The 24,254-nt window shown below is 45.1% G+C and overlaps 2 protein-coding genes across 6 annotated transcripts in view; one reads left to right on the top strand and one right to left on the bottom strand.

Moving 5' to 3' along the window:
- Positions 1-1,152: 1,152 nt before the first annotated feature.
- Positions 1,153-23,077, top strand: FAM234B (family with sequence similarity 234 member B). Its single transcript, XM_032105722.1, has 13 exons — positions 1,153-1,248; positions 6,751-7,143; positions 8,092-8,190; positions 10,469-10,657; positions 12,531-12,661; positions 13,322-13,469; positions 13,815-13,956; positions 14,584-14,727; positions 18,086-18,167; positions 18,395-18,550; positions 19,146-19,263; positions 20,397-20,623; positions 21,049-23,077. Exons 1-13 carry the CDS (start codon positions 1,212-1,214, stop codon positions 21,052-21,054), a joined length of 1,872 nt encoding a protein of 623 aa, XP_031961613.1. The 5' UTR covers positions 1,153-1,211; the 3' UTR covers positions 21,055-23,077.
- The window catches only part of GSG1 (germ cell associated 1), a 92,494-nt gene continuing 91,259 nt past the window's right edge, over positions 23,020-24,254 (bottom strand). For all 5 annotated transcript variants that reach the window (XM_032105727.1, XM_032105723.1, XM_032105725.1 and 2 more), the window contains one exon: positions 23,020-24,182. In XM_032105727.1, the coding sequence (XP_031961618.1) occupies positions 23,870-24,182 (313 nt within the window). In that variant the 3' untranslated portion in view covers positions 23,020-23,869. The remainder of the gene's footprint in view (positions 24,183-24,254) is intronic.

Genomic DNA, 24,254 nt, shown 5'->3' with positions numbered 1-24,254 from the left:
AGGATCCATCCTGTAAATATTTACATAGATACAGGGCTGTCACTGCTCTTAAATCAAAGCCTGGAGGACAGGAAATGGCATATGGAACAGAAAACCTCTGTATTCAGAAAGACCTGGAAGGGAAAAAATAACAAGAACTGTGATGGTTTCTCCAGAGCTTGCCACCTGGGACTGCCCCCGCAAGTGCTGTGTTCTCAGGTAGGTCTCTCTCTGAAGCCTTGTGACATCAGTGGAAAAAAACCATCTGGTACCAAAAGATTTTGGATCAGAACTATTCTCTTTCCCATCCGTATCTGAAAAAAAAAAAAAAATTCACTTCACCAGCTAGACCACTTGGTGTCTCTCTTCTGCTCCTTATTTGTTGTTACTATTTAAGGAGTTCCAGGACAGACCTGGACACGAAAGACTAAGTACATTATTTGCAGAAACAGCACCTGAAACAGGGGAGAGCAAGAGCAGCAGCAGATGCTGAGAAAATGTGATGTGTTCATTAGCCAAGCGGAGTCTCTTTTGATGTATTTAGCCAATACTCCTTCCTCTTATTCAGTGACAAAGGACATTGCCTTGTGAGTTCTCACACAAATCATGACTTGAAGAAGTGGCAGTGTTAGATGGCCGCTGTGTGGGCCTGGGAATCGGGAAGCTGGAGCCTTGTGGCTTTGGGGAAGCCACAAAACCCTCCTTGCTCAATTTCCCCATTGTGGGAAAGGGAGAGTGCACTTCTTCATGTACCTCGGAAGGCTGCGGTGATGATTGAGGACAGCTTTGGAAAACAACCTGGCCACCTTTTGTAATTAATCAATGACAACAATAAAATAAAATAAAGTAAAATAAAATTGCAAAATAAAACGGAAACAACTAGATTTCTTCCAACCAAAAGCTTTCCAAGAATGAAGGCATATATTTATAGCAAGAACAATTTAAAAGGACTGGCACTTTCTGTGCAAACCGCTCAGGATGACAAGCCTATTTTCCATCTGTCTGTGCCCACACAGCCGTGCAGGCTGTGCAGATCCGGGCTGTCCTCGGTCACGGCTCGCTGCCACGGGCCCGCCCCTCCCTGCGGGTCTCTGCCCCTCCCGGTCATGAGGAACACGAAGGGCCACGGGCCCCCTCACGCCTGGGAACCACAATTCCCAGCAGGCCGCGGGGAGGCGCGGGGAGGCGCGGGGCGCGGAGGCGCGGGGCGCGTGCGCACTGCCGTGTCAAGCATGGCTACGGTGCTGTCCCGGGCGCTGAAGCTGCCGGGTAAGGGCTGCGCTCCCGCGGGAGGGACCGGGCGCCGGCCGGGCCGGGCCGGGCCGGGCCGGGCCGGGCGGGGGCAGGCCAGGCCAGGTACAGCCGCGCCCGGGGCAGCCCTGCTCACGGGAGGCGCGGGTGCCGCTGCCTGAGGGCTGCGGGGCGCGTTGCCATAGTGATGTGGCGATGTGGGGTGAGGCCCGGCGGTGCAGGCGGCCCCTGGGCTCCGCGGCGGGCCCGCGGCCGAGTGGGGGGACGCAGGGGCCGGGGCAGCGTCTCGGGGCCCCGAGGGCGTCGTGTGTAGCAGAGGGAGCCTGGGCCGCGGCCCTGCGAGGGGACTGCGCGGGAGGAAAGAAAGCGCGGAGCCTCTCAGATCTACTCCTGCCGGCTTTTACCCACAGAAGCCGGGCCAGGAGTTCGGTAAGTGCCACTGCGATTACCCAGGTAAATGTTTAAAGGCTGCCTGCCGCCACTGCACCTTCCAGCCAGAGATTTTCAGCGAGATGAAGGGATATTCAAGCATAAATGGCTATTGTGTGTGGTGAGCAGCGGTCCAATAGCCATTCTCTTCAAGTAAGGAGATGAAAAGGGAATTAAAATACCTTGCCAAACCAGATCTTGGGAGCATGCTAGTTGCTGGTGGATGTACTGTAGATGGTGCCAATGCACCTGGCTGCATTAACTTCAATGCGAAAGTGCCTCATTGCTCTTCTGAAAAGTGTCTTGCATTTGGGACAGAGACAGGGCCCAGCTGTGTGCTGCTGGGGAGGGCTCCTCCTTGGCACTACACACCGCCGTGGCCCTGCACTGCCCCGGTCTGTGGGGCTGCACTCAGTGGACTGATGGTACTTTCTTCCTCCATCAGTCCATGAAGGTCACATTAATGTCATCATCAAGGTCCTTCCTGCCATCTTTTCATAACCCTTGCCAGGAGTTAAGGGTTACTTTTAGTTTATGTGGTGCCTGTTGAGTCTCATTCAAAGAAATTTTGTTTGCGAGTCGGTTTCTTACTGGTTTTACGCATACATGTGTGTATATATATATATGTCTGTCAGAGTGGGAAGGAATACATTACCATGAGGTCTCAGATCTCTTCTGGGACCTTTGGAGCCAGCATGATCTGTTTGATACCTGCTGCTGGGAGACACTGATTTGGAAAAGATCATAACAGGCCTTGCAGCTGCACTTAAGAGAACAGTTCTTGCATCAGTCCTTAGGTTAAACTGCAGAAATCGTACTTTTATTGTGCATTTAATTCTTGAAAAATGCAACTTCTGACAGCAATGAGAAAGCAGAAAGCCTGTTGCTATATCTGTTTTTCCTGCTGCATCTCATTAAATTAATTAAGAATCAATATGTGGCAACTTACCTCCTCATGGGCTTAGAGATATGTCTGCAGTATCCACTGACTGGTGCCTGCCAACTGCCAGAAGAATAAACAGAACGTGAAGTGAGTACAACAGACACTGGAACCAGTGTGAAAATTGCACTCTTCTGAAGTTCAAAATCTGCTCTTTTCACTCCAAAGTGAGTGCAAAGAAAAGCCTTTCCAGTCAGTCGAAACCAGAAAAATAAGATTACAATTAATATCTTTGAAGCCATCAGCACAAGAAATTAATATTTTATTATGACTGGGGCCTCATTTCAACACAGATCACCTCATGGGTGCCTTCTTTCCAGATCATGGTCACACGATGATCATCTGTTCTTCACTGAGAGGTCACATTCTTCTGCTGCAGTAGTTGCAAGAGCTGTCTGTGCAAAAACAGCATTTGGCAAATACACGGGGGATTTTCAAAGTCATGAAGTGCAGTTTAGAGACCTACTGCCCTTAAAGGCCAATACGTTTGGGGCATTTTCCCTCTGTTCTGCCTTTGAAAACCTCCATCATCAGTATTTGCTTTTCTTCCATGGGCTGCAAAAAAAAAAAAAAAAAAAAAAAAAAAAATCAAAAAATCCCGGGTGATGTGACCAGTAGCTTCCTCTGATTGTAACCATGGGCCTCTGAATGGGAACCTCTGTTTTATCACTGATGCTGTGAAAAAATGGAATATGATTCAGAGCAGGTCAGAACAGAAGACGCTTTGTTGACTCTACCTGCAGGAGGGAGGGAACACAAGAGCAGCAGGGAAACTGACTGCTGATCCTAGCTCCACACCTGTAAAGTGGATGCAAGGTTTATATACACTTGGAGTCTCTTTGGAAGACAGATAACAAAATGTGAGTTACACAGATTGGTACCTACATAAGGCCGCAGAACTGCCACTTGCTTTAGCACAGAGACTCATTTCTCATGAAGGCTACACTGTGATTATCATTTCAGGAGATATGGTGAGAGTTTGACCAAGAGGCCAGCTCAGATCTTAACATCTCTGCTTCCACGATGGAAAACTGAAAACTATGTATTCCCTGGCAGCTGATTGCTTGCAACAGAGGCAGTTTTGGACAGACTGTTTTCCCCCAGCCTGAGCCTTGTTGTTAACCAGAAAGGAAAGAAATTGACTTATGGAGCACTTATAAATAAATCATCATTCTCTAAATGATATGAGACTGCCTCTGTTTTCACACATTCTTTACTGGTTTTTATGTTTGTTTGTACTTTTGTGCTGAAAAATCATCTGGGATTGATTAGCCAGATGTGTTATCTCTCCTTCCCACAGTAAGTGACCTAAAACTTGGATGAAGAGTTGTGTTTCTTCTGCTCTCTCTCCAGCCAGGTGAATCATGAGTTACATTTTCTCTGCACCACAGAACAGCCTTGGGAAGCTGAGCTGAGCAGATCCTTGCCAGCATTCCCAAAACACCTACAGATTGGTTAAGGTTCTCTATGAACAGTGGGAGATAAGCGTTTGAATCCTCTGAGATTAGATATATAATTGGGTTTGACATGTGCTACATGAGTGCTCCAACAGCCCTTCTTAAAGGGCAGTACCTTCCCTTATTTTGGCTTAAAAAAAAAATTCAGCAGGGCACTTTATGCCTGACTTTACTGAGTGGCTGTGCCTTGTGGGCATGCCAGATAACCTTTTGAGGAAAGATAGGGCAAAAGAGTGTCAGTTTCTGATTCCTAGTCAGGCTTAGACATAAATTAAGACTGAGCAGCTCTCTGCTTTATAGCTCTCTTATAATTCTGCAGATTCTTTCCTATGTAGATCATCAGAAGCTATCATTACTGTGTAGTAGCTGTTTTCTAGCCACTGATCAGTGGTTTTCAGTAGGACAGGTGTTCCTGTTACAGATTGTGGTTCACACCACTGCCAGCATCTCAGTCCCTGCCATTTCAAGGAGTGGGTGAGCCGTATTTTCAACGTCCATTCTGTCTCGTAGGGATCCAGAACAAAACTGTTCCAGATAAACTTAATTGGCACCAATGCTTTTGGTTGCTTCAAGGATGAACAGCCGGTTCCAGTCTTTTGGTTGACAGTTTGGAAATAAAATAATTAAATCATAGTATATCTGAAGCATAAGTACACTTTGAGTTGTTTTACTGAAGGGTCACCAGTTTCCAAAATTGGGAGCAGTCTAGTTAACATAACTGTCCGACTTTGACTTCCCAGGCTAAATACCATTTACTCTTGGGCCAGCCATGTTTGTTTTTCATGCCAGTCTGACCTGGCTTGAACTGGCACATCTGGATCTGTTGTGAGAAGCCGCAAATACCCTGGCAGTGAGACCTCTCTGGAATTTTTTGTTTGACTGAGTAGTCTTTCGGTCACTTTTCAGCACAACCTACGATATAGACACCTGTGAAATTTACGCTGCAGCCTCTGAGCAGAGAGCTGTGTGCCACCAAGGTCCGTGGCCTTCTGTGCACTTACAGGATGGAGCCAAGGTTATCAAGACTTCCTGAAAAGCCCACACTTTTGAACGCATGTATAGAACAGACCTATGTGAAACAATGCAGTATGTCACAGGGATACACCAGACCAACCCATAAGAATGCAGTATCTCTTGGTTGGGTGCTCTGCCTCCACAAGGAACTGCTTTTTGGACTGTGTATGTGCACAAGATTTTTGAGTCTTTTGTAGAAGCCCCTAGTTCAAAAAGGAAGAGTCTGACTTAGATATGTGAGCTTGTTGGATATTTTTATTTCCTTCTGTTCAGTGTAGGTGAGTTGTCCTGGCTGTTCCACTTAGTGTGGGGCATTTGGTTTTTAGTGGGATTGAAAGCTTTTCTTAAATCATAAAAAAGAAGTTGAATACCACTTATAAGTAGTAGACAGAGGGAAAGTGAAGGTCCTTTTGTGGGGTGAGAAACGAGGAAGAAATGAGATCCTTGTGCTGCAAAATACACTCTAGATTATGCAAAATAGGTGTGTTGCACTAACTAGGTACTACTATACATCTGTAACTTGAGCCTGTCTTTAACAGGAAAACCAAAAGTAAGGTATAGTATCGTAATTAGGAAGAATAATCATGAAAACCCTAAAATTTCCACTTTGTAAAGCCTTCCCATCGTCTTCCTGTCTGAGAGGGGTTACAGCTTGCATGTTTTTGCTTATTAGTTATGCCTTGCATGTATCATGTCAGGAATCTTTGGGCACAAGCTAGTTCCTGTCTCAGATCAGCTTTAAACAAAAGGAAATGAGACAGATACCTCAGATAGCAAAGTCCCACCTTGGAATAGGAGAGAGAGAACCAGACACTGAGACTCTGCAATCATCAGAGCAGTGGCTGTGGCTCCAACCCCAGCCTTGTGGCACAGGGCAACTCCCTGAGATGTGACCCTCCACTCGTAGCTCAGGGCAGTGAGTCTGCGTGATCTTTCCTGTCACCATAAACAGATGGCACTGGGCTTATGCCAGGGTGTGTGACTGGCCTCTATACCTGCCCTCACCACACTCCCTGTGGCTGTCTAGGGCTTGGGGGAGAAGTCGTCTGTGTGCTGGGCATCTGTGCAGGAGACACGTAAAGCTAAGCTACTTTCCTGTACCACCACCTGAAGCGATCAGTACCACGTTATCTATCTTGGCCAGGCTAAGCACAGGCTGTTGGCTCTGGTGGGAGCAGGAGCAGAGCAGGTGCACTGTGGTTGCCTGCTGCAGGGGTTGGAGCGTTCCCTCACGCAGAGCTGAGCCATGCAGAGAAGGTGGTGTCTTGGAGGAGCAGCCTGATCCCTCCAGACATCAGCATGTTATTGGCCTAAAGGGGCAAAATCACTTTTCCCTCATCTTCTGGGAGAGTTCATGTATCTCTTTACCAATGAAGAAAGTATTAGAATTGAATCGGCCATGAATTCCGTACAGACATATGCATACACATCCATGTATGTATACACACACACACATTTGGCTGAGGAAAATAAACTGTCAGCATCTTTTCTCCCACAGCTGCTACTGTGAAACATGGAGAGACCCTGTCATTTCTCTCACACTTCGCACTACTTGGATCCATGCAAAATGCAGACTACTCTGTCATCCCTTCTGTGTCACTCTCCACTGCAGCCTTTTCTCCACTGAGATCCTGCAAAAGTGAGGAACTCATGTTTGTCTCTCTCCATCTTTTTTCTCAGGAAAGAAGAGCCCAGACCTTGGGGAATATGATCCCCTCACTCAGGCTGACAGTGATGAAAGTGAAGATGACCTTGTACTCAACATCCAGAAGAATGGGGGGGTCAAGAACGGGAAGAGCCCTCCTGAAGAGATACAGGACCCCGATTCTGATGTGGAGGTTGGGATGACAAAGCAGCACACGTCAGAGACCGCGCCTGAGGGTTATCCTGCAGAGACAGCTGGGAGTTCGGAGCAGAAGGCTGCTCCCTCCCTCATGCCATACCTGCGCACCGCGATCTTTTTGCTCACTGTGGTGATCTCAATGATTCTTGTGTTGGTGTGCGCATTTCTAATTCCCTGTCCCCCTAGAGACTTGCATAACACCTGGAACCGCAACCTAGGTCAGGGAGCAGGTGAGAAAGCCCCAGGAACAGCATCTGGCATGGGGGAGGTGGCAGCTCCCAGGCTGGGCATTGGTGGGAGAGACCTATCTGGGAGGGCAAGGTCCGAGCAGAGGCCATCCCTCACCACTACAGATGCTCCGAGATGATAGACAGGTTGCTGTGTTCTGCTCACTCTTGAAGCTGAGGCCTGTGAAATCTGGCATCAGTAGATAACAGTGCCACAAAATTTTGTTTCTGCCAACATCAAAAATTATTTTGACTCTTCTTCCATCCTGCCTTTTTGTCTGGATGTTGTGCTCTGTTCCAGATGGAGATGGCCCAGCCCACTTTAAAATACAGTGCCTCCCTTTCTACAGCCTGGACTTTACCAGTACCTCCATGCTGAAGTATGTGGTTGTGTTTGAGAGGAGAGGGTTTGAGGTCTTTGTGTCTTCTAACTAGCTTAACTAACCTTATTCCATTGTCTTTTTGTCCTGCTTGAATTTATGAATCAACATTTGAGATCTTTTGTTATCCTGTATGGGCCACTGGTAACATGTCTAAAGTATCTCCCATTCTGGCTTCTGCAATAAAGTAACACTGTATTGTGAAATAATTTCTGCCAGGTCTAGATATGTCTCTCCCTCCTTGCTTTCTGCCCCTGGCTTCCAAATCTAAGCTTTTCATAAGATGCATGGCTCCACATCACCTCAGAAATTGAAGTGGGAAACATGAATCTTTTTCTGTTAGCTCCTCCATTTTTCCTTTTCCTTTCTCTGACCCAGATGCTACATTTCTGCCTTTCCATGCAATGAAAGATCTTACCATGGTGTGAGCTGCCTGCCCTTGGTGGTTCCTTAGCAGACTTTGTGAGGCTTGTCTACCCACAAGTCTCATTTCTGGGGCAGCCCTCCTCTCCTGGTGTGAAAAAAGAGGGTGGCCTTTTTGACATGCGGTGACTCTGTGTAATTGTTGCAGGTGGTGTGTTATCCCCACTGGAACTGTGTGATGTGAATGGTGATGGCCTCCCTGACATCCTCATTGTCTTCACTGCCTTGATGAATGCCAGTGTCATGGGTAAGCACTGCAGCTCCTTTCCGTTCCTCTTCATGTGTTAGTATGGACCTTTGTATGTTTGTCTTACACACAGGAAGAGCTCCTGCCACTGCAAATCCACTGCATTGCTCTTTTCAGAGTTCCTTAAAATTGCTGTGCCTGTGGTTGGTCATGCTTAAAATTTTCATTACAAGCCTGTGCTCATATACCTTTTGGTCAACATCATGTGTTTGCCCTTACCTCATCTTGGGGCAACTCCATCTCTTTGTCCTGCATTTGTGCACACTTACTTTGTTTGTAGGTTAGTGTTGTAGCAAACACCCTCACTTTGCTGCCTTTTTCTCCAGGTCACTCCATATACTTGCCAGGCTCCAAATCATTGTTAATTCACAAATAATAGACTGATGATGGGGAAGCTACTGTGCCTGGCTGTTTCACAGGTATTGCCCTGCTTCCTCCTCCTGGCTGCCTTGCTCTCTTTGTTAGCCCTCACACCCTTCAGGTAACATAGCAGAGCCTGCTGATACTGGCCACCATTACGCAGAGGCTGCCAAATCTGGTGGCATCCTATTGCCCTGGGCTTCTGAAGTCCTGGAGATTCCCAGCTGCCTGCTGTACTGCATCTGCTTATCCTGGCATCACCTGATACTGGGTGAATCTGTTCAGTCTCAGAGATGTATTCAGGGAGCAAGCATACATTGCACAACCTGAAGAAAATTCCTGTGGGAGCAAAATGCCTTGGCTCTTCAAAGAGCTAATAAAAATATTGTTAGAGGATAGGGAAGATGCCTTTCTCCATGGCCCAAGCAAGGCCCTCAGTATTTCACAGCAAGTCCTATAAAAGAAACCTATGAACATAGAGAAAATGGTAAAATAACTTAAAAAATAAGTGAGAGAGGAAGATACTGTTGACATAAAGGCTGTATTCAGTTCATATAGTCTGTCCTTGCATTCTGTATTTTTGCCATTGCATTGTTTTTATTTTTTATCCCAGATATACATATAGTCAGCATTTTCTGAATGAAACTGGTTCATACTTAGTTGCATCCTGGGCTGGAAGACAAAAACCAGACACTAAAACAGGTGTAAGCAGATCACAATCCAAAACTCACATAGCTGGATATCAGCCTGCCTGTAGCTTGTGCTTGGAGCATTCACACAGTGCCAAGTAGAGATAAGCTTGGGATTGGCACCTGGGGGAGTAAACTGTGACATTTTTAACTGTTTCTCCAGCTTGTACACACAACAGCTGTGAGCTGCATTCAGGACTTAGTTATTCTTGGTCCCTATCAACGTGATGAAGATAACTTGATCTGGGGCAACCCCTTAGCATAAGCCACATGATGTTCAGTTTGAGAAGAGAGTTAGTTTGATTTAGAGAGTGGACTCAGACTTGTATTTAGCCAGTGGCCCATATATGCCCTTTTTGTCATCAGATCACATGTTGTATGTGTTGCTAGTAAGACAGAAGTTGACTGGGTCTGTTGCTATTTTGAAATGTGTGGGAGTTCATCTTAAACTGTGATATGACCATACTAGGTGGAGATTAATTACAATAACCACTCTGATAGCTGAGGGCAGGCTGAGCTAAAAGTTGATCACATTTGGAGTCAGAGCCAACAGTCAGTTGAAACAGCATAGACTACTTTATTTCACAATTATTTTGTGCTAACTGGTGAATTGGAAAAAGAACGCCGAGTTACACCAATTGGTTTTGTTCAGTCTGTTTCTCACAATAATGAAACTCCTTTGGAAAACAAAGGAAAAAGCTCTCAGACCACCAATCACCTTCCGTTGCTCCAGAATTACAAACAAGCCAGCACTTTCATATGAGGTGACATCTACCTTGGGAGTCACTTAAAGTTTCCCCTTGGTGCTAGCTGTTTTGTTAAGGGAGGAGGGGATCAGAAGAGTCAATCTGGTTTGACAGCAGTAAATTTCACAGGAGGAAGTCAGCACAAAGTCAGCACAACTGAGCACATTGTCCCCAGGAACTTGGTTCTCTCTGCCCAGCTGACCACATTTCTTGCTATGAGCTCAGGTCCAACCTCCACGATTTTCTGGGCTGTTGATGTTCAGCCCAGCTTGTTTGGAGACCACTGCTAGGCTCTGTGGCAGAGAAATTCAGCGACAGGGTGACATTTGACCTTTGGTTTCAGGCAGTGTGGATTTGTCTGTCTTGAACTGCTCAGTTCCAGGAGCTAGAGCTGGAATTCCAGCACAAGGACCCAAGGCAACGTGGTCATAGTAATCCCTCTGATACCAAGGGATTACATCCTCTCTTTCCTGCCTCTTCTAGGTGTCTCCAGACCCTCCGTAACTGTGGTGGCACTTTCTGGTATGAATGGCAGCACCTTGTGGTCCATCCAGCTTCCAGAGGAGACTCGGAGTCTGCAGTGCAATGGGCTGTCACTGGGGGCAGCTGCAGGGCCTGTCTGCCTTGTTACAGGAACGTCAAAATTCCTCAGCCTTCTCAGTGCCTCCACAGGTAAAGTCAACTACCAGCATATTAGAAATATGCTACTGCTTTGTTGTTTTCTTTGAAGGACTAATAAGCATGAATAATTTGGTTCTGGCACGTCACGGTGGCTGTTAATGGCACACAGGAAGGAGTCAAAACACTAATGAGTTTCTAGTTACACAGGATAAGAGAATCCAGAACATTTCATCTCTGCGGCAGCATCTTCGTCCTACATCTCAGAATATTTCAAAGTGTTAATCTTATCCTATAGCATCCTCATGTCATAAAGAATATGTAAAGTCTGTTCTCATTAGCATTGAGCTGCTGGTACAAGTCAGGACCTACCTAACAGCACCACAGAGCTGAACAGCATTCTTGGAGAAGTTATATAACGATATACACGACATCCAGGAAACCTTGCAGAGAAATTAGGCCCATAGTTGAATTGATTAGATGTGAATGAATATTGCTTTTTTAATCACTTGATCATGTGAACCTTCATTCTGTGATTGCTGTTTGTTCTACCACATTAATTCATTGGCAGAAATATTCATAGGTAGGTATAGGGTTGTTTTTGGAATCGACAAAAAGGTACCCTGAAGGCGGGTAACTTTGGGATGGAGGCGTGTGTTAATATTACAGTTAGGTTTTAATGAACCAAGTTCATCCAAGTAGAATGATTTCACCACAGTTGCTGGCTCAGCAACAAGACATCTCCTGTCTCCCCTGGCTGACAGATGCTATGCAGTTTTATCAGCTGCAAAGTAACATCAAGTTCCCCTCCCTGCAAGGATTTCTACAGTCTGGCCGTGGTATTCCCACTCCACTCCACCCTCTGTTCCATCCCCCTTAGCAGGTGCTATGGTTGCAGATTGGGGAATCATGGTGGAGTAGGTTTCGGGCATGCCAACCGCATTCCAACCAGGGAGCAGCAACTGTATTTTATCCTATAATTTCCATACCGTTAGAACTTCTGTTAGGATGTGAATATGACTTCTCAAGTTTCCTCTAATTTTACCTGTAGCTATCTTTGCTTGCTTTTCAAATGCTTTTAGGGACCAGGTTACTTGCAAAGTGTTTGCATGGTCAGGACCATGAGTTGCCTCCTTTACCAGCAGTAGTAGTGTTATTAATGTACAAGTTTGGCACTTGGTTTACTTTATCATACAGGGGCAAACCTTATCCTACAGAGCAGCAGCAGCAGAAGAGCATTTTTAAAGATTGAAAAAGCAGAAGTGTCGGCAAAGAATGATGAAAAAGTAAAAGCATCAAATTTAATTGTTGCCTTTTTTTGATGTTTATTTGCAAGTTTGCAAATCTGGTTTTACTGAGTTCCCAGGTAGGTCCATGCTGGACTGCTGAACCATTTGACATCCTCTCTGCTAACATGCTTTCACCCTGAGGTGGAGTGAGCATGTCGTGCTGGAGTGGTAATTTGCTGCTGGGAATATAACTGAGACACAGATTTGCACTTTGAATATCAGAACTATCCATCTGTTCCCTTTCCTCACATCTACCTCGCCTTTTCTGCTGGCTGAGGCAAACAACTGTTGTCCTGCAGAGCAGCACTCTCATTTAGGTTCTCCTTCCAAAAGTGAACGTTAAATATTCTCTGCTATTTCAGAAATTGTTTAGGGCTCAGGTATTTTAGAGAGATGCTAAGAAGGAAGCAGAGTAGGACTTGAAACCTGAATCAAAGGCAATCTGAAGAAATGCTGGGAGAAGAATTTTGCTTGCCACTGCAGCTTGTCTCAGTTTGTAAGTTTGTCTTTCTCCTTCACACAGAATGGGAAAAATAATTTCTCTTGCTTCCTTTTCAAGAAGGTTTTGTGGAACCCTCTAGGGATGCCCTCTGGTTGCCCTAATACGTTAGGTCCCTTTTATCCTGTTCTTCCCACAGGCAAGACCATCTGGACACTGAACTCCATTCACCTTTCAAGTGGGATCCTGGCTGCACCAGCTGCAACTCTTCCAGATGTAGATGGAGATGGGATTAGGGATATTGTTGTTCTGGCTCTCAAAGAGACACAGGTACAGCATATCCCTACTCGAGGTTTGGAAGGACCTTTACTCTTTGTGTAGAGGAAAAACAGCCTGATGTGGAAGGACTGTAATGGGAACCGCAAGAGCCCCTAATTTTCATTCGCTTGGATTTTGCTGAAAAGCACCCTTTTTCTTCCAGTAGGTCAGAGCAGTGAGATCAAACAATAATGACACTACCTGCATTCTTGACAGCTGGGGATGAACAGAAGGGTCATTATTTGCACCTGACTGAGACTTGAGAATTATTTGTTTCTGTTCAGTGCATGTGTGGTTTGAAGTGTAGGGATGGATCTCTGAAGAAAGGAGCATTTAGCTTATCCGAAAGAAAGAAATACTTGTGTGATTGATTCAGATGCAGATTTCCTTTACGTTCATCCCTCCCCACAATCCTAACTTTGATGTTGTTAGAGGAACTCAGGTTTTTGAAGTCCCTTTTATATTTGATGCATTTGTGTCAAGAGAAAAACATTACTGTAAGATGCCCAGGAAGCTGGACTGAGCAAAGAGAAAGCAAACACTATTTACGCCTTGCTGAGGGGGAAAAGATCAATGGAGCTTCATGCTGTGGGGCTGGGGGAAGATTCTGGGTGCAGAAGTGCATGCAAGCACTTCTGAAAGATAAAAATCTCTACCTCTCTCTCTTTGCAGCCCGATGTGTTTTTCATCTTGGTATCAGGAAAGACTGGAACTGCTCTGGGTGGGCCTGTGAAGTACAGCACCAACGGAGAAGGGAAAGTGATTGGCCCCCAAGTCCACATCACCAGCCGGGGAGCCATCTACATCCTGTTTGGTTTTGGTAAGGTGCACCTTGGGTCTGCAGCACTTCACCTTCCTGAGAAAACATTTGTTGTACCTAAAATGGTCCAGAGCATCCCTGGAATATTTCTGCCATGCCTTCTGCTGTAAAAGCTAGGAGAGCGAAAGCACAAGTCTCACTGCCATGGTGTGGAAAAGTCCAGGAGCACCAATACCTGCTAGTCTTCAAAAACCTTGGAGTTTCCCAAAGGCACATCATGCCAGGAAAGTTCCAGCTCTGGGCATTTCCTTGCCTTCTACCACAACTGCAGTGGTCCCAATCACCCTCTGTTCTACTAGGTTATCTTTTGCAGTCAGGACTCTTCATCTTTGCTCTTCCTGGCAGGTAATGTTCAAGCAGTTGCCCTGAGGGATATCTTTACCCAAGCCAGAAACCGGGACAACTTTCCTGCAATGCTGCAGCAGGAGGAGCCAGAGTGGGAAAAGCACAGATCTGTCAACCTGTCAGAGCTCATTGGCATTTACAGGTAGAAGATGGACTTGTCATCTTGCTCCTTCTGGGAGAGGAAGGGAAGGGTAGGCACTTACTAGTGCTCCCAGAGGTGGTCGCTTCTACTTCAATACTGTCCTTCCTTCACTGTCCAGTTGATAACTGGGGAATATTGTGGGGAACTCATCACTTCCTCCCTGTCCTCTGGTTGTCCTAGCCAAAGAAGTGCAGAGTATGATAAACGGGAGACCTTAGCTTCTCCTGTTCCTTGTTCCTTTCTTCAGCCCCATATGCATAGCTGAAGGGAAAAAAAGAAGTGTTCCCAGCTAATGGAGTCTCTTTGAGAAGCTCGGTCTATGTGGGCCTGGATTTCTCGGCTCATTCTTTTTTACTGCCAAATTGTGGGACAGGCCTCTATAGGAATAAAGGGAGGGAGCAAATGTGAACTCGCAAACTTCACGCTTTTTATAGTAACTCATGATGTTCAGAAGACCCCATATTTGAATTAGCTCACTTAACTGAGGAACCCACATCACTGGGGAAAAGATGGACTTCTCCAAGTACAGTTCAAATCTTTGGTAGCAATTGCCATGTGGAAAGGCAGCTACTGCTGAGATGTGCAGACTCAAGCCTTGATTTCCTCTCTGTTTTCCATTTGTCCCAGTGAGGGGGTTGACTTCCTCCAGACAGTGAAAACACCTGACACAAACTGCAGCAACCTGCTCATTACAACCAAAGAGAGCTTGATCCTGCTGAGGGGACAGGACCTGGAGCCCCACTGGACCCTGGAGCTGCAGAATATCAGCAGGTAACTTACTGGGAACATTTTTCTGTCCTATTTCTTCCTGTAACATTTCCTGACTTCCAGTTGGAAGCACATGTGTTCCTTAGAAAGCAATTGACAGTAATTGTCCAAGTCTGCAGAGGAATCTAAGAACTGGAGGTGTGTGTTCTTGAGCCAAGTGAGGAGGGCAGGGGGAGCAAGGAACAGAAGGCTGGAAACTTGAGCTGTGCTTGTGAGTGACCACAAATAAAGGGCTTGATTCAGGTACCCGACACTGAAGTCAGGGGAATGATGGGGCATTGGAATTCAGTGAATTACTGATGTGTGATTCAGCCCACCTGCTGTCCAGGGCTTCAGTGGAGAGGATCAGTTACATTAGTGATGTTAAGAATTTAGAGCAGGTGAATGAGTATGGCCCAGAGATCTTAATGTTCCTTGAAAGCTGAAAATGAGCGTTCTGATGACAGTCAGCACACCATCTATACTAAATGTAAACCTTAAAATAATACTGCTCATCCTCTAATTTCACACATGGAAATTAAGTAATTTTCCAGATCTTGTCGGTTGGTAATAACCAGCAATTTCAGCTTGCCCAGTATTAAATATTTGCAAAGGGCAGTTGGGCACAATTGAGGGAAATTATATGGGAAACAATTGCTTGCTCTAGTATTGAGAATAAAGAAAGCAGCTCTCAGCTCAGTTTTACCCAACTGTCAAGAGCATAAATGGTAAGACGGCACTGGAACTTCATTAAGAAAAAAAAAAAAAGTGTGTTCAGCTATGTTTGATATTCAGGTAATGTCCACATTCTTGAGGGCTGATGGGTGACATAAACCATGACTTTAGGAATGGGTTATGGCTAGTTGATTGTGCTGTGGGGAAAGGAAATGGACTAGAAGTGTTTTGGGCCCAGAATCTGCAGACTTCTGAATGTGTCTGGCATCGAGTTTAAAGGGTAAGTGTGTACTGACTAAGCAAAGCCACTTCATAGGTGCTGTAGAACCAGTTATACACAAGAAATTTCTAAATGGATGCAGTAATAAATTGGAAAATACAAATCAAGAAGGATTGAAAACTTCTTTGCCAGTGTGGTTGAAGTTGGAAGGCTTCTCTGGAGATTGCCTAATCCCACCTACCTGCTCAAGCAGACTCAGCTAGAGCAAATTACTCAGGGCTGTGTGCTGTCAGGTTTCAAAAATCTCCAAGGATGGAGACTTCACAACATCTCTGGGCAGCTAGTATTCAAGGTTGCTGCTTCTTCCCGTTTCCTGACCTCCTAGGGAACAGAGTACAATACATGTAGAGGAGCTGTCTGATAATCATTGAAAAATAATGAAAGCAATTTATGTTCTAGGCCATTGTGCTGAAGTCCTGGATTACCTGTTTTCTCAGAGTTAAGAAAGACAAAATTTGCTGCACTGAATGTATTGTGGGCAAGCATTTACTTAAGAGGGTTTTTTGGATTGTTTCAGAATTTAAGTTCTACTTAAGCACCACAGGCTGGGGGACAAATTCAGCTCAGGGATGTTACCACAGAGTCAAACTGACTGAATTCCTTGTTAGACAAAGCTTACAGAGTCAGCTGTGAGCGCCCCTTTTCCGGGGTTAACCTGCCCCAAGTACACCACGTCATCCAGGCAGACTAAGTCCAGACCTGTGGGAATAATTTCTGAGAAAACCCACATGGCTACTGCAGATGTGCTGCATTTCCAGATAGCTTTTGACAAGATCCCTGGAAAACCATAAAGGAGAATCAGTAGTCATAAAACAAGGGCGAAGTTCTGAGACCATGAAATTGAGTAAGCAGTTGCAAATTGTGTTGTAAATGGATGTTTCAGATGAGAGAGGATTAATAGCAGGTTGCTGTGGGGATTACTGTTGGGCAGAATAATTACTAGCCTTCTGGTTCATTTGAGAAAGTGCCCAGGGGATTTTTCACTTGATTGGTAGCATCCGATGTACTTAAGTCTGTCTGCATTCAGTTTGTGGGATCTGCCACTGACTCTAACCCATAAGGGACATGAGAAGAGGCACCTTAGGAGATGTTTTGAGTTTGTGGTCATAGGATAGAATTGCCTGCTACTTCCTTTTGTTACTGGAGAGCTTTCAAGCTATAGGAGTGTCTCATGATACTGCCTTGAAAGCAACACCTGGTTGCCAAAGGTGTCTGTAAAGCAAATGACGTTGTTTGATGTCGTAAGTATAAAGTCAAGCCACTGCAGTACTGTGGGATTGCTGTTCAGGAACCATTCTGTCATGCACATTTTAAAGGAGAAGCTGGAAAAAAACTGAGAAAAGGTCTGGAAAAAATGTTTTAGCATGGAAGATTTGAATTCCTGAGTTTATATGATCAAAGAGAAGCCCGAGAGGTGAGTTCATAAGCATGTGTAAGAAATAGAAGCTAACAGGCATAGCAAGAACAAGTGCCTTGAAGCAAAAGCCAGTCATGTTCAAGAAAATGAAGATGCAGGAATGTTTCTTTGGGTGAAATTAATATTAGAACTGACTCTCATGAGAAGTGATGAATTCATCTCATCAAAGATGAGGCAAAGTCAGCCTACTGATACTTGGTTAATTGGGTGAAATACAGTAATCTGTCATAAATAAGAGGAGAGAGGATATACTCTGATGAACCTGCCTTGCCATAAAATCTCTGGTTCTGTGAATTTTGTGGACTCAACTGTGCTTATTTAGAACTTTGTGTCTAGCTGTAGTGAATTGAAGGAAGACAGAGGCAAGGCTCAGAAAGCCAAAAGCAAGCAAGATGTTTGAAAAACAGTGTAATGAGAGATATTAATGTGTTATGTCACCCAGAAGTGAGAGGATGAGAAGGGACTTCATTTAACCTGTTTAAGGTCGTAAAAAGGCTTGTAAACCTGCTAGCAGTAAGAATACAAGGAATCATGGGCTGACATTAATGGCGAGTATATTAAGATCCATTTCACACAGCTAAGGCAGCCTGGGAAATCCACTTTCAGCAGGAGGTCAAATGTGCCAATGCATTTTGGAAGGACTGGATAATTTTCTATAATTACAGCAACAGTTGTACAGGTTCTCGTGCAAAGGAAAGAATGATAGAGTCATGTACAGGGAGATAAACAGATGTCCACACAGCCCATCAAGGGATGCCCCCCCCACGGACAACTCTGAAGAATGGCTGACAGGCACCATGGGCTGCTTTACCATTTTTCACTTTTCTGATCCACCAACAAATGATTCCTGGCAGTCAAAATAATTCTGAGTGGATGAAAGATCATATTTAGCATGACAAACCCTGCCATTTTAAGAGGCAGAATGGAGGATGAAGGCAATTATTCTGCCTCCATCTGAAATGGCTTTTTTTCTACCATGGGGCTGAGTGTTTCTTTTTCCAAATTTACAGCCAGCCTGTACCAGGTTACTTTGGTGCTGACCAAACTCTGGACTTCATGCTGCAAGCACAGACTGGAGATGGGAACAAAAAGGTAAACCAGGTGAAGGCAAGGAGGGCAATGGCAGCATAGGAGTGGGGGAGGTTGGCTAAAAGGAGACAAACATTCTCTGGTCCTTGCTTTTCCCATTTCTTTGGCTGGCACTCATTACTGTGTGGCCACAGGCACGAAAGGGAACAGCACAGGCCATGCTTCTGCAAGGGGGCTCTGCATACCCACGCCTTGACACCCATTAATGCTCGATCTCTCCATGCCTTGAGGTGGTGGTGGTAGACGGCAAATCTGGCCTCCCTGTTTGGAACCAGGAACTTCCGTGGCAGAGGCAACAACTCGATGCACTCTCAGTCATGACTTTGGACAAGAAGTCTGTTTTTCTCTTCTGGGCTGACGAAACACAGCCTGTGTTACAAAGTTTGGTGAGCACGCATCCTTTCTTCACTTCGAGGTTTCTCTGTGAAGCACATGCAGTCTCTGTCTTTTATTCCTATTGTCATTGAACTTGAAACCTAACATATAAGAAGGCTGTCAGGGACATCTCTTACTTTGACATTCTGACTTCTCTGAGCCTGAACACAGGAGGTTTTGTGTGTAAATTCTTCACCGTAAAGCTTTGTTGACAGAAATTTTGCATCCACAAACCCGAAAATTTGTGAATTTCATTTTTCATGCAGCACTGAAGAGTTGTTACTGCAGATTTGTTCCCAGCCCAGAGTACTTCTTCTGTCCATGCAGGAGCACAGTTCAGCATGGAGACTCAAACTTCCTGCCTGTAGCTTTGCCCATCAGGCTGCATAGGACAGAGCTAGATTTCAGTCTTACCAAACAGAAGATGTGGAGCAAATTCTGTTTTAGGGAGAAAAAGTTGTCAGGATTTCATCTTTATAAAACCATAGATTTTCATTCTCTGATCCATCTGAAAACAACACAGTGTCAGAAAACTTTATTTTTTGACAAAGCTAGACTCCCCTTTGCTAGCCAGCTGTTAAGTTTTTGTCTCTTGCATTCCAGCAGCAACCTGGTCCCAGACTTGAGCGCCCGGGGCTGCACCACCTCTATCTCCTCCATCCTGTTTTTCCTACAGTCCTTTTGGACCTCACCAATGCAACAGACAAAGTCATTGCTTCAGCAGGTGAGTACAAATGGAGGAGAAACAACCTGGGCTAGAAATAGGGAGAGAGGAGAAACAATGTGAGAAACAATGGGCTGTAGCTGTGCCTTTAAAGGTAGCACCTAAGGTCCATCACACGTAGGATAACAGTGGGAAATAAGATTCATCTTCCTCCTGTCCACCCCCTAGTTTGCAAATAAAAGATCCACAAAGTTTCTTACACATGTTTAACCAACGAAAGGTTCAAGTTTGATTTAATGCGTGTTTTACACCAGAGAAGTTGTGTTGCTTTCCATGGAGCTATTTATAATTTAGTGCAGTGCATGGAGAATCACTATAAAACTTTTCTCTGTCACCTCAGATACACTTCTGCTTTTGTTGGCCATCTCCTGCTCTTTGGGATAGCAGCTGTGCTACTTCTTCCTCTTTCTTTTTGTAAGGGGGAATCCAAAATACTTAAGCATATTTTCAGGGAAAAGTAGATCTGCATTTAACATCTATACAAGGTTGTACAGTCCCTGTTGGATTTCCTTGCTCTTTCTAAAGCTGTTCGGCAAATAGCCAGCCTCTTGTGCATGGCAGTGTGGGATAAAAGATTAGTTCATCCAGAACTGAGAGAAGTAGGCCAGGAAGCATAGAAAAACTGCTGCATAGTAATAACATCTAATTGGACTTGTATCAAAAACACAGTTCAGTCAAGAACAAATAGAATACTGTTTTTAGAGGGGTTTTTAAGAAACTGGGATTTCTGAGGTCTGTACAGATCATTCTGTAGTGACTGGAGGCACATGACTTGCCAGTGCTTTACAAATTTCCCCTTTTATAGAGGTAAACAATAACTACTAACAGATCTGGGAAGGAAAGCTGAAAGTGAACTGTATTTTTGAAATATGTTCATATCCTATGTCAAGCCCAAAAGCATAACCTGTAACAAACCCTTCCACTTCTGATCTATATTTCGGTTTCTTTCCATGGAAAAATGTTAAAATAATTTTTTCCTTATCAACTAAGGTACGTGGAATTGTAAAGTCAGATTGAATATACCCTCAGTCCAGTGGATGTTTTGACTGAGTAAGGGCTATAAAATTCCTTTTGGAAGAAACATAATCATTTACTCTTCACCACTATTTTCTTGCCCTTTTCTGATGGACCAGTTGGAATTAATGATCTCCAAAAGGATGCATTTCACATCACTGTGACAACAACTGCAACCTCTGAAAAACAGCCAGGATTTCTCTCGGTCAGCAAGCTGGGCCTGAAGTGGGCCATGATGAGTCAAGGTCGAATGGTGTGGTTAAAGGACAGCAGGACTCCAAAAATCAGCCGTGGAGAAGTGAGGCGATTTCTTGCCCGGATGAAATTTGCTGACTTTCCTCAGAAGGTGAGATTGTGCAGGAATCCCTAATGAAATCCAGGCCTTTGAAAACATCTGGTTTCTTCCCTACAGACACAGTTAAGGTGCTCTTTGGGATGGAAAGAGACTGGTGGGATGCAAAGAGACTGTTTGCAAGATGACTGGCTGCCCCTTTGGGCATAAGCTGGACAGATTGTGAAGCAAAGATGTACTTTGGCAGTTGAACACAGCACAGGATCTTAGAAAGAAACAGGGGTGGTCATCATAAGAGACTGAGAGACTTGCAGAGGGATCAGAGAGGTGGGACTGAGATCACTTGTTTTGACATAGGCAAACAAGGGTCCTCCACATAGTGGTGCCCAGGTTCTGTTGCCGACTTGTAAATTACTACCTTACCAGACTGGATGATAATAGATTTTTGCTTTAATGTTTGTTTGCCTTTCCTTCTTCAGCTCTAGCCTGGTGGTTCTTCAGATGTTGGTTGGACCTGTGGCCTGTATGGGGAATATAGGAAGCTGCTCTGTGTATCTTCAGGAAAACGGCTACATAGAGGGAATGGGAGCTAAAAGTACTTCCCCTTTCTTCAGCTATCTGGGGAATGCTGCTGGAGGCAGGTTTGTCCTAGGCAGACCTGTTCTGTACCAGAGAAACCTTGTTCAGCAACTCCCCCTCCATATGCTGTTCTTGCATGCTTCCTTCCAGGTAACACAGAAATGTGAATTTAGAATTTATATACATATATATATAAAATCAGGCTTTATATATATATGTGTTAATTTATACAATATATGTATATTTTTTGTATGTTTAATTTATGAATGAGATTTAGGACACACCTTTTTATGTCCAAATACTGTTCCCAAGCAGTCTAACAAGCTCTATGCCTAGAGTGGGCCATGATGAGTCAAGGCAAGTGGTGTGGCTAAAGGACACCTTTAATCTTTTTATTTTTGGAGAGAAGCCTCTGACTCTTGCAAGGTTAGTCTTATCTACAACTTCCCCTGTGCTCTCAGCTCTCTTGTCCATGCTGCTACCAGACTCACAAACAAACTAGTTCTCTGGCTGAATTATCTGATCTAGAGAAAGATGGTCTCCACAGCATTTGCCAGCCCCTTGCACTTGTGTCTTTCTTTCCCAGTTCCAAGTTCAGGACACCCAAGTTCAGGTGTATGCGTGTGATGTAGAAGTGAAAGGTTCACAGCTTATTTCTCTCCATCCTTAAGCTTTGTATGAACCCAAATTGTGACATCACACTGCAGTCCAGTGGGCAGAGTCCCCCTTTGCAAAAGTATCACAGCCCTCTTGGGATAGAAGTCCAGTAGATCCTGACTGATCTAAAGTGACTAAAGGTCACTCAGTCTAGTCACAGAAAAGCTGATTCTTACGCTGCTGCTTCAGGATTTAGAGGCTCAGAGACAGAACTAGAAAGCTCTTCTGTGCATTTTAACCCTATTCTGGGCTCAATATTGCCATTCCCTTGCCAGCCTAGCCCTGTGTGTAGCTCCAGGAGGAACAAGGTACCCCTGGGACACATTTGCTCACAGTGTGTTAGGTGTTTTGAACTGTGCCCCAGAGTGTGCCATCATTCTCCTGTATTGCATTTGAAGAGCATCTGTATGAATTTTCTTGTCATAGAAAAGACTGTATAGAAAGGAATCATTTTGGTACCCCAGTAGTTCCCCACAGTTTAGGGCAACAATATAGGAACTGCATTCCTAGTATGCCATTCTAAGTTTGGCCTTTGACATTAAGCAGAGCCAGGCTGAGATGAGGATTGCAAAGGACTCTTCTGTCTAGCATGTGCCCTTCCAGCCTCCCCACATTTCTCCATGAGTGGTGAAGTGACAGCAGACTTCGACCCTCCTTCCAGATGGGCACATTAGCCATGGGTTTACTCTCCTGGGCCTTTGACACCTCTCTTTGCTGTATCACCCTCTCCCTCATCCCACATCTCTATATAAAGCTTCCAGGATAGCCCTTCAGGATTAGCTGCAAGCCCCAAGGCTGGTCCTTGGGCCCTGATCTCCTAATGTCAGAGCCTGTGAACAGTTTGTATATGTTAAATGGTATTTTCATGTAAATAGCTTTGTATATATTAGCACAACTGTAGCAATGCCTCTAGGCCTGGCATTTTCCTCCAGACAGGGTTTAGTGTTAATAGTGTTTAGTTAATAGAGCTGCATAATAGGACTGAAAGTGTGAGGACCAGTAACGTATGAGGGATTAAACAGGAGTGCCTCTTCCCTCCTGTCCAGCCACCACCTTGCTGGGAAAGGTGAAGCGGCTGTTACCTAAGTAGTTACTCTTCTGAGATTCTTCCTGAGAGAACTGATATTCGAGAGCAGTGATGTTAGCTCCTCCTTAATGTGAATTCACCCTGCCCACACCCCCCACCCCTACTGTGAATAAAGAGTCTGTCTGTATATTGTTGGGAAAATGTATTTGAACTGCAGTGAAGCAAAATAAATACTGTGTACAGCATCATGTGTCATATGAACCAATGTTTCACCTTTGAGAGATTATCAGTTTGCTTGGGGTTTTGATTAGTGGGTTGTTTGCAATATTTTTACAAAGGGCAAAAAGGAACAGATGAGTAGAAGTAATGTAAAAAGCAAAGTCCAGCCAAATTCTTACAGATTGTGAAGAAACAGTAAAAAGAGGCAGACAGCAAAGTACCTCAGAATGGGAGATATTTGGGCGAAAAGCAAGAAGGGAATAAGTGGGAGTCATTACAGGTAGGAAAGAGAGGAGAGATGTCTGAAAGCTACCCTCTATTTCTACTGCACCACGATTTTTAATCTGGGGGCAGGGAGAAGAAGATTTTGGGCTTGGAAAGTAAGAATAAACAGGGTGTTCAGAGAGGGTGACAGCCAGTCAGTATGAACACTGATGCCTTTCACCATAGCACTGAACTGGAGCGGTTGATGGAAGGTCAATGTGACACCACCCAGCAGTGCAATTTGCCATCTGGATGGTGCTATCTATTCCCAAGTGCAATACTGGGATTGGGACATCTGCCTCAACTCTGAAAGTGCTTGGAGACAGCTGGCACCAGCATGTCCCTCCAGTTTCACCCTTGTCAGATGAGGGCACCCATCACACTGTAGGACCAGGGAAGACCCCCAAACTGCTACTGTAACTGCCCTGACCCAGTGCCTGCCTCCTCACTCCCCGAACTGTAGAGAAAGGAAGAGCTCCCCAAAACTTGCCAGTGCTTGGTTCAGAGCTCTTGTGCCTCCCAAACCCCACTGCTCTGTCCCTGTGCACTCATCCCTAACAGCGATCCTCCCCGATTGTCTGGGCCAAGACTTCATCCAGGTCCAGCTCTGGTTCCCGCTGTAGTATTTTCTGCTGCAGATCAGTGTAGAAGTCAACTCCCTCAGAGACTGAGTGGAAGGCCTTGCCTTTGGGCTCATAATAGCTGCTTATTTGCTGTATGAAGCACTGGTGGTGCTGAGGGTGATCCTTGAGGCTCCCATCGTATCCCTTGATGTGGTTCCTTTTGAACTCCAGTATCGTCTTGGTGTAGGTATTGAGAGTGGTGACAGCAGAGGCCATGCAGCAGGTGAAGGAGGCCCAGGCCATGCTACCAGAGACACACAGAAGAAGCACATGCTGTGAAAAGCCATGTAGGGTAAGGGACACTGTGACACACCCC

Source organism: Corvus moneduloides, chromosome 4 (genome assembly GCF_009650955.1).
Source record: "Corvus moneduloides isolate bCorMon1 chromosome 4, bCorMon1.pri, whole genome shotgun sequence".
NCBI lineage: Eukaryota > Metazoa > Chordata > Aves > Passeriformes > Corvidae > Corvus > Corvus moneduloides.
The sequence above is the reverse complement of the archived record's forward strand: the minus strand, read 5'-3'. Positions and strand labels throughout refer to the sequence as shown.